This window comes from Sceloporus undulatus, chromosome 5 (assembly GCF_019175285.1).
Source record: "Sceloporus undulatus isolate JIND9_A2432 ecotype Alabama chromosome 5, SceUnd_v1.1, whole genome shotgun sequence".
Taxonomy (NCBI): domain Eukaryota; kingdom Metazoa; phylum Chordata; class Lepidosauria; order Squamata; family Phrynosomatidae; genus Sceloporus; species Sceloporus undulatus.
Genome location: NC_056526.1, coordinates 99,449,548 through 99,459,238, shown reverse-complemented (window position 1 = coordinate 99,459,238; position 9,691 = coordinate 99,449,548). Strand labels below are relative to the sequence as shown.

Here is a 9,691-nt window from a genome sequence, read left to right as displayed (position 1 = left end):
CTATGAGGAACGACTTAGGGAGCTGGGGATGTTTAGCCTGGAGAAAAGAAGGTTAAGAGGTGATATGATAGCCCTGTTTAAATACTTGAAGGGGTGTCACATTGAGGAGGGAACAAGCTTGTTTTTTGCTGCTCCAGAGAAAAGGACCCGGAGCAATGGATGCAAGCTCCAGGAAAAGAGATTCCACCTCAACATTAGGAGGAACCTCCTGACAGTAAGGGCTGTTTGACAGTGGAACAAACTCCCTCGGTGTGTAGTGGAGTCTCCCTCCTAGGAGGTCTTCAAACAGAAGCTGGATGGCCATCTGTTTGGGATGCTTTGAGATTTCCTGCATAGCAGAATGGGGTTGGACTGGATGGCCCTTGGGGTCTCTTCTATGCTTCTATGAATGCAAAACTTTGTGAGTGTAGAGATGAGGTGACAAATTCAGTTTTTAATAATGGTCATTGGGGGACAAAGCAAGGTTGTTACCTGAAGCCAAGGTTAGTAGATAACCATACAAATGAATATTGGGATGTAAGTGTGGGAGCCAAAAAGAAGATGTGATGAACTGGCCAAGAGAGCCCCATTAGGCTGGGAGAATAGCTAGTGTTATGGTGCGTGTAGCGTGTCAGGAAAGCACTGGAGATTACACATGGGGTAAGGAGATATTGCTCCTATCCTTACCCCATCCTGAAGTCATCCTTATCACATCTGCACCAATCCTGTCCTTCTCTGTTCAACCCACTGCCGATGGACTGACATTTGTTGATATACTCCCGTTCTGCTCTTTCTCTTTCCAATCTTCCTTTGTAGTCTTTTTGTTCAAGGACCACTTTTCTGAGGTCCAAGATGGAATGCCCAGGAAAATTGAAGTGTTCCCAATGCCCATGTATCCTCTGGCACAGGATCTGGCCTATTTGCCCAATGTGGAGGGCATTGCTGGCACAGTATGGCACAAATCACAATACAGCATAAGCATGTGAAAGTCCCCCGATATGTCATTGGATCCAAGTCTATCCTATGTATGTTCGATCTAATATGTCATTGGGGATGTCATTAGATCTGGTTATGACGTTTCCTCAATAGACTTGGGAGTGGAGGGGACATGGTGGTATAAGGGGATCGCTGAGGGATGTTTGCTTGGGTGTCTTTCAAGTGAGGGGATGGGAGTTTCCAGAGGACGACTAAGAAAGCTTCTCTTCCTGTTCCTTCCATTCAATCCTTTGCCTCCTGCTCGCTGTGCAAGATCCCCTGCACCCCTCGGAAAGAAGCCATGCCTCTCTTGCCCTGGGTGGGGCAAGCAATCCCCCTGGTTCTCTGGGGCAAGGAGGCTTTCTCCCTGGGCGAGTGCTGCCCTTTGTCTTAGTCCGCCCCATTATCAATGCAGACCATGGCCCCTCTTCCCCCTCCGGAGGAGACCGGCTCCTTGCCAAAGACCCTTCCGAAAACGCCCAGGGCCCCACACCTGGGCAGGGCGGCCCCGACTTCCGCCGGCCTCCTCCTCCTCCTCGGGGTCTGCTAGCTAGGGAAGAGGCCGAGAGGGCCCCCAGCCCCCCGGGAGCCCTGGCGGGGTCTTTGCTTGCCTCCAGCGCCCCTGGGACTCATTGGTTGCCTCTGGGCCGAAGGGGGGCAGGAGGAGGAGGAGGAGGAGGGGAGAGCTGCCCCCTTCCTCCCCTGCCTTCTTTCCCCGGGAGCCCTGGGACCCCCCCCACTGGGCCCCGCCCGCTTTTGTTTCCTGGGAGGAAGAGGAGGAGGAGGGGCGCAGCAAGAGCGGGGTCGGAGGCCGGCAGGCCCCCCCCCCCAGCCCCTGCCAGTCCCAGGAGAGGCCCGGAGCCCAGGGGAGCCCCTTCCGCTGCCCCCCAAGGGAGCAGCCCCAAGCCCAGCAGCCCCTCCAGGCCCAGCCCAGCAGGAGGAGGGGGGGCGGGAGAGAGGGGGGCTGGGGCTGGCTGACCGTGATGCGAGGGATGCTCTTCTTGCCCTGGAAGCCCGACATGCCGGCGGAGGAAGAGGAGGAGGAGGAGGAAGAGGGGACAAAGCGAGGGGCTCAACGCCCCAGAAGGAGAGGGAGGCCGCCTTGGTGTCTGGGCGGGAGCGCGCACCCCCGGAAAAGGACCCCCCTCCGCCGGAAGACCCTCCCCACTCCCAGCCCTGACCCAGGAGAGGACCCCGGGCCCCGAGGGACCAGGCCTCCCAGCCCAAAGGAGAACCAGGCACCGCCGAACGAAAGGAAAAGCTGGAGACCCTCATCATAGAAAGGGCCAGCCCCATCCGTCCTTAATCCTAGTCCTGATCAACATGCCTTGAATCCACACTGGAGAAATAACTCGGTTTGGCACAGCTTGAACTGCCCTGGCTCAAGGCTATGGAATTCTGGGAGTTGGAGTATGTTGTGGGGCCAAAAAACTACAACATCCAGAATCTCTACTTCCTCTAGATGCATTTCATAGACTTCAGTCTACTTCCTCAGATGCATCAGAAGTAGACTGGAGTCTAGGAAAGCCTCTGCTGCCAACTTCTTCCTTTCAATGAGTCTCAAAGATCTCTCTACAGACTGATTCTAGAGACTGACATAGCTATATCTTTGAATCCTTTTGCCCAGGGTGCCCTCTTTCAACTCACTCTCCCTTGGGTCCTTCTGAAGCCTGCCAAGCCTGTCCAACCAGAAGCAGGAGGCATAGAATCATATTTTCATAGAGTTGGAAGAGACCACAAGGGACATCCAGTCCAACCTTTCTGCCATGCAGGAAATCCAATCAAAGCATGCCCAACAGATGACCATCCAGCCTCTGCTTAAAGACCTCCAAGGAAGGAGACTCCACTACACTCCGAGGAAGGAGTGTGTTCCACTGTCAAACAGCCCTTACTGTCAGGAAGTTCTTCCTAATATTGAGGTGGAATCTCTTTTCCTGAATTTGCATCCATTGCTCCAGGTCCTGTTCTCTGGAGCAGCAGAAAACAAGCTTGCTCCCTGCTCAATATGACATCCCTTCAAATATTTAAACAGGGCTATCATATCACCTGGACAGGATAGGACAAACAAACAAAATGCAGCTTCTTCTTGTGGCGCGCTAATGATGCCACAAGGCACCAATGGTGCACTCACGACATCATTAATGTCGTGCAATGTGCAGACAATTAGCATTTGCTACGTCAAGATGGCGGCGCCCGTGTAGAACGGACGCCGCCATTTGTACGCGCCAAGCGCGTACTAGGGTTACAGGCGTCTGGAAAGGATGCCCCTTTCTAACCCTAGTACTAGGGTGCCCATTTGTAACAGGTCAGTGATACCTTTATTGGCCAACCAAAATGTTCAATATACTTGCTGCAAGCTTTCAAAGCTCCATGTGCTTCTTCATCAGGCAAGAGGTTACAATCCAAATGGGAAAAAACAGCAATTGGAGATGTTAGTGAGATGGCTGCATGTTGTTTCAGTCCTTAGTAAAGATGGTATGATGGGGAGGGCTCCCATATCCTCCCCATCATAACATCTTTACTAAGAACTGAAACAACATGCAGCCATCTCACTAACATCTTCAATTGTTTTCTTCTCTCCTGTTTGGTTTGTAACATCTTGCCTAATGAAGAAGCCCATGGAGCTTTGAAAGCTTGCAACAAGTATATTGTACATTTCAGTTGGCCAATAAAGGTAACACTGATGGTACCCCTGAATGTTTACAATATACTAAGGTGAGAAAAGCAATACAAATAGCTCGGACCAGGAGAACTTTTAGGAAGTGGCCCTTAAATATGCATTTTATAGTGTGGCGACAACCACGGCAAAAGATGATACCTGCACAATGGCTGATGTTGTGGACATACCTGCAGCCATCATGTGTGTTCTCTGCTCACAGCTAAAGGCTGGTTGAGAACTGCTGCTCTATATCTCTCCAGAAATTGTGCACTCCATTTTAACAGATATTCCTGTCTGTTCTGTGACAAAAATATTATTATTATTATTATTATTATTATTATTATTAACCTTTATTTATGAAGCGCTGTAAATTTACACAGCGCTGTACATGCAATCTTTTTAGTTAGACGGATCCCTGCCCTCGGGCTTACAATCTAAAAAGGACTCTCTTTCATGCCAACCAAATTTTAAACTGTGTGTCATTTCTAATGGCAGACATTAAAGTCTTAGTCTAAGACATTTGCAAATTAGTAGTTTGGAACACAATATTAACTCACTTCATCCTTTCCTGCTCTCTTATTTGAATAGCACCAGGACCACCACATAGTTGCCATTCTGCTTCCACATTTGGCTTGGCTCATATCGTTATTTATTCACTTCATTTATTTGTGTATGTTTAGTCTCCAAGATGCACTAGGAATTTTGCCAGTGGTGGAGAGAGAAAATGTACTGTGGAAGCCAACCGATGACGGATTGGTACATACAGTACAGCTTGCCAGATGAAGTAGTCAAAACAGGGAGGCAACTTGAAGTAGCCCATGGTACATGAAGCGGCTTTCACCTGCCTCAACCCATGTATCTTCTTAGCTCGCTCTGCAACCATGCACTGCCATGTATGTGCCAGGACATTACAGAAAACTTCCCATTGTGTCTTGATGACAATCACATGGAGAGAAAGTAGTGCTGAAAATTTCAGGCACTTCTTCCAAATGTATCCTTACAATCTGTTTTTGATCGTGTTTCTCCACTCTATCGCAATCATAGAATCATAGAATTGTAGAGTTGGAAGAGACCACAAGGGCCATCCAGTCCAACCTCACCATGCAAAAACTCATAATCAAAGTGTAACATAAGTTCACCAAGCACATGTTTGTACCAAAAGACTGAAAAACATAGGGAATGTGCCAAGATGCCTAAACAGGAGTCTCAACTATGGCTACAATTTTGAGAGAACACAGATGCCAAGGTCTGGGGAGTGCGAGGAGGGGGAGTTGAGCTGTGAAGTGCAATAACATCTAAGTGAATCCATTGCCTATTTGGTGAGATGGTTCTGGGATACTGGACTCACAATCTTTCCTCTATTGCAGTAGTTCTCAATCTTCCTAATGCCGCAACCCTTTAATAGAGTTCCTCATGTTATGATGACTCCCTCCCCACCGGTGTCTTGGTTCCTAGGACCTTTGGAAATATGTGCTTTCTGATGGTCTTAGCTGTCCCCTGTGAAAGGGTTGTTTGACCTCCAAAGGGGTCACGGGCCACAGGCTGACAACCACTGCTCTATTGCAAGCTTGGCTGACAGGTCAGCCTGGACTTGAAAAGAGCAGTAGAAGATACGATCATTACCTCAATTTATAATTCTTCTTCTCATGGTCATTACAGAACTAGACAATAACTAAGTACTTAGACTTATGTGTCAAAAGCATCACATTCTTGGTTTCATAAAAAAAAAAATACAAAAAAGCCTCCAGTAGCAAATACCTCTCCAGTGGTGATTCTGGCCAATAAAATTCTCTTGCTTTCCTTTCTTCATTTATCATTTTAGTGTGTGGTTGGCGCCTCACAGAAAGCCACAAACCACTGTCAAATTCTCCTGTGTTTGCACCACAACCATGCATTGCCATATACTTTAGCAATGTATTTATGAGAAGTTTCAGTTCTGATTAAACACTTTAAAGTGCTTGATTTTAAGGTGTGTGTGTGTATACTATATCATAATTACTGAGATATAGATATATAATCGATTCTCATTATTGCTTCTAAGGAGCTAGTTTGGTTCTAGGAGTTCAGGGGGACCAAGCTGCCCTTCTCCAGACTCAGTGATGGGTGCAGTGGAGAAATCAAAGGATGCAGAAAAAGGCTAGTGGCCAAAGGGGTTGTTTGCTCCTCCTGTCCATCAGAAAGTCAGGATCCCTGTGAAGTCCAGCAGTTCTCTTCTGAAGCCCTGATGTGTCACAGCTCCAGCTTTGCTGAGCTCATCAGGACTAACCAACGACATCTCTCTTATCAATAATTTATATATACATAGATATTTATATGTATGTATGTATATCAGTCATCAATAACATCTGAATATATCAAAATATCCTAGGTAGGTCATTTCCACCACAATGGTGTAAGTCTGAGGCTCTCAGTCGTCCATGCTAGGATAGCTGCAGGCCAAACGGCCTGCTCTACACAAGGTTACTAGGTAGCCCACCAAACTGGGTTTCCTTCTCAGCAACTGTGGTGCCGCTCTCCACAAACTTAACTGAACCATGGCTGAGCCTTTCAGCTATTTCAGCTACTTCAGAAAATCTGAGAAGTTTCTCATCAAAGAGATGTCATTGCTTAGTCCTGTTGAACTCAGCAAATAGTTTTTTTTGTGGGTTTTTGGGGCTATAAGGCCATGTTATAGAAGAGTTCATTCCTGATGTTTCACCAGCATCTGTGACTGGCATCTTCACAGAAGATTTCAATGGCTTCCTTGTGCATTCTGACCTGATAGTTGTTGGCATGCTCCAGAATTTCAGTGTTTTCAAATAACACACACAGATTAACATGCTTCCTCTAATCCAACAGTATGTATACCCCACTCTCTTCCATGCCAACATTTTCTGAAGATGCCAGCCACAGCTGCTGGTGAAATGTCAGGAATGAACTCCTCTAGAACATGGTCTCATAGTCTGAAAGAACCATGAACACCAATGGCTGTGGAAGCCTTCGACTTCACATTGGAGCTCAGCAAAGCTGGAGCTGGTACACCTCAGGCCTTGAGAAGAGAACTGCTTGTCTCCATTGAGTTCCTGGGTGAACCCTTTAAGGAGGAGCAAGGCAGCCCTTGTGGAGGAACACTACTTTGTCCCACAGAACTCCCAGAGTCAAACCAAGCCCTTGGCATCACAGAATCCTAAAGATGAGGGACTTCCAACCACCTGGAGCCTCCCCAGCAGGTAGCTGTCCATCCAGCCCTCCTTCTGGAGGTGTCCAGGGAAAGAGGCCCAGGCCCAGCAGCCCTCTGGAGAAGTGGCTCCATTGCCCAGCCAGTCTTCTCCCACATAGAATCATAGAGTTGGAAGAGACCACAATGGCCATCCAGTCCAACCCCATTCTGCCATGCAGGAAATCACAATAAAATCATCCCCACAGATGGCCATCCAGCCTCTGTTTAAAGACCTCTAAGGAAGGAGACTCCACCACACTCTGAGGAAGTGTGTTTGTTCCACTGTCGAACAGCCCTTACTGTCAGGAAGTTCCTCCTAATGTTGAGGGGGAGTCTCTTTTCCTGTTTTCTGGAGCAGCAGAAAACAAGCTTGCTCCCTCCTCAATATGACATCCCTTCAAATATTTAAACAGGGCGATCATATCATCTCCTAACCTTCTCTTCTCCAGGCTAAACATCCCCAGCTCCCTGAGTCGTTCCTCATAGGGCTTCATGGTTTCCAGACCCTTCGCCATTTTAGTCGCCCTCCTTTGGACACATGGCTCCTTTCCCAGCGTGCCTTTTTTGACTTGTGGCACTGGTCACGAGGTTCCTTCCAATGGTCCCTGCCACCGCTGGCCCTGGCCCTACCCTCCTCTCCGGAGCAGCCCGCCTTCCTTCCTGCGGGGGAAGATGGGGAGGGGGCTTCTGGAGAAGGCCTTTCCCGGCTTACCTCCCCTCCGTCGGGTCCCAGGAGGGCTGCCACCACCTTGCCCAGGGTGGCCCGGGCCTCTCCGCCGGGGGAGCTCAGGACGGAGCCGGAGACCTCGCTGCCGGTCTCGCTGCCGTTGTTGTTGTCGGCTGCTCCGGAGGCGGAGGCGGCGTCGAGGCCCTCGTGGCGGCTGCCGCTGCGCGGGGTGCGGGAGCCCTTCTGTCCGACGCTGTAGGCCTCGAAGTCGATGGTCTTGTTCTCGTAGGCGCCCTCCACCGCCGCGAACATGCCCCCGTACTTCTGCCGCGGGGTCTGCGCCGTGGAGCCCGGGCGGGCCAGGTACACCGGCAGCTCCCCCTCCGACTCCCACGGGACCCGGCGGCGGCCCCGGCGGCGCTGCTCCTCCGACATCCTCCCCCTCCTTCCCTCCCTCCCTCCCTCCTGGGCAGACCGAGGGGCAAGGGCACGACCCCCGCCTTCCCTCGCTCCCTCCCTCGGCCCTTGTCTCCCTTCTTAACCTCCCTCCCTCGATCCTCGCCTGTTGTCTTCCTTCCTTCCTTCCTTCCTTCCTTCCTCTCAGCCCTTGTCTCCCTTGTTTCTTCCCTCCCTCCCTCCTTCTCTTAGCCCTTCCTGCCTGCCTTCCTACCCTTCCTCTCTCGGTCCTTGCTTCCCTTCTTTCCCCCTTCCTCCCTTCCCTTCCTCTCTCAGCCTTTGCTTGCCTGCCTTCCTCCCTCTCTCCCTTAGCCCTTTCCTGCCTGCCTTCCCTTCCTCTCTCAATCTTCCTCCCTTCCCTTCCTCCCTTAGCCTTTGCTTGCCCGTCTGCCTTCCTTCTTCTCTTCCCGGCTCCGCAGCCGAGGCACGTGAGGGAAAGTACAAAGGGACGCGGCGGAGGGGAGGGACGGAGGAGGAGGAGGAGGAGGAAGGGGCCGCAGCAGCGCCTCAGGAAGGCCGCCCCACGCCTCGCCGGGGCCCAGCGCGCAGGGAGGCAAGCGCAGGTCTCTCCCAGGTGGATCCCAGGGCCTCCTCCTTGTCCTGGGAAGGCGGGGGAGGGGAGGGTCAGGGGGAGGGGCCCCCAGGCATCCCCAGAGCCGGAGGGTCTGGGGTGGGGACTGGGGAGGCCCCTGCGGCCAGGCTGAGGAGCTGCCGCGTCGGAAGCGATGAGCCGCCGCCGAGAAGTCGGAGGAGGAGGCCTCCAGCAAAGCCCCTCCTGGAGGGAAAGCGGGCCCTTCTGCTGCCCAGACAGACAAGGCCGCCTTCCCTCCCCTCCCTCCGCCAGAAGGAGCCTCCCAGAGGCAGCAAGAAAGGCCCCTTCCCGACTCCCTCCTCCGCCGCAGAATGAGGCCGTTCAGCCTTTGCTCCCCCTGGAGACCCCCATGACCCCCCACTCCAGTGCAAAGGACTCACAGGCCAGGAAACCCTGAAGGCCCTGGGAGCAGCCCACCTCCAGGTACTAGAACCTCCTCAAACAAACGACAGGGCTGGCCCAGAGAGAAACCATCTTGGCCCAGAGAGAATAGTGGAAAAATTCTTGCCCACAGGGAGTATTCCCCAACGACTCCCAATGGGAAAGGATGGTTTCTCTATGGGCAAGTATTCCCCAAAGATTCTCTATGAGAAAGTATTCCCCGATTGTTTCCTATGCACAATTCAAAGATATAGCCGTGTCAGTCTGTAGAATCAGCAGGTACAGAGATCTTGCAGCCCCACTGAAACTCACCGAAAGAAAGAAGTTAGCAGCATGAGCTTTCCCAGACGGAAGTCTACTGCAGATGCATCTGAGGAAGTAGACTGAAGTCTAGGACAGCTCCTGCTGCCGATATCTTTCTATCAGTGAGTCTCAAAGGGGCTGCAAGATCTCTCTACGTCCTGTTCCTATGCCCAAGTATTCTGCAATGATTCCCTGCGGGCAAGAACTGCCATTTGTCTTAGTACGTCCCCCAGACACTGATATACTTCCTGGAACGTGATTTGGAGCTCAGGAAGGAGGCTGGAGGCTGGAGTTACCTTTCCTGGGGTGCCTGCCTGCCTTCCCTCCCTGGCCTTGGCCTTCCTGGCCCACTTTCCCTGCTCCTTTGGAGCTGCAGAGGAGGAGGCCTTCTCCTCCTTCTAAAGGCGTCCTTCTTGCAAGGGAGGCGGCCTGGAGGGAGAGAAAGGCTGCCCCAGAGGCGAGAAGGGAGGGAGAGCATGG

At 51.5% G+C, this 9,691-nt stretch overlaps 1 protein-coding gene across 3 annotated transcripts in view; it reads right to left on the bottom strand.

The window, feature by feature from the left end:
* CRMP1 (collapsin response mediator protein 1) overlaps positions 1-8,032 on the bottom strand; it is a 70,576-nt gene extending 62,544 nt beyond the window's left edge. The window contains exon 1 of one of the 3 annotated variants that reach the window (XR_006104312.1): positions 7,525-8,032. Coding sequence is in view for 2 of the 3 variants with exons in the window: in XM_042470897.1 (XP_042326831.1) it covers positions 7,525-7,914 (390 nt within the window). In the remaining variant the exon portion in view is untranslated. Of the gene's footprint in view, positions 1-1,933; positions 2,073-7,524 lie in introns of those variants that run through there. The other 2 variants (XM_042470897.1, XM_042470898.1) reach the window with 2 other exon arrangements.
* Between the last annotated feature and the right edge of the window lie 1,659 nt (positions 8,033-9,691).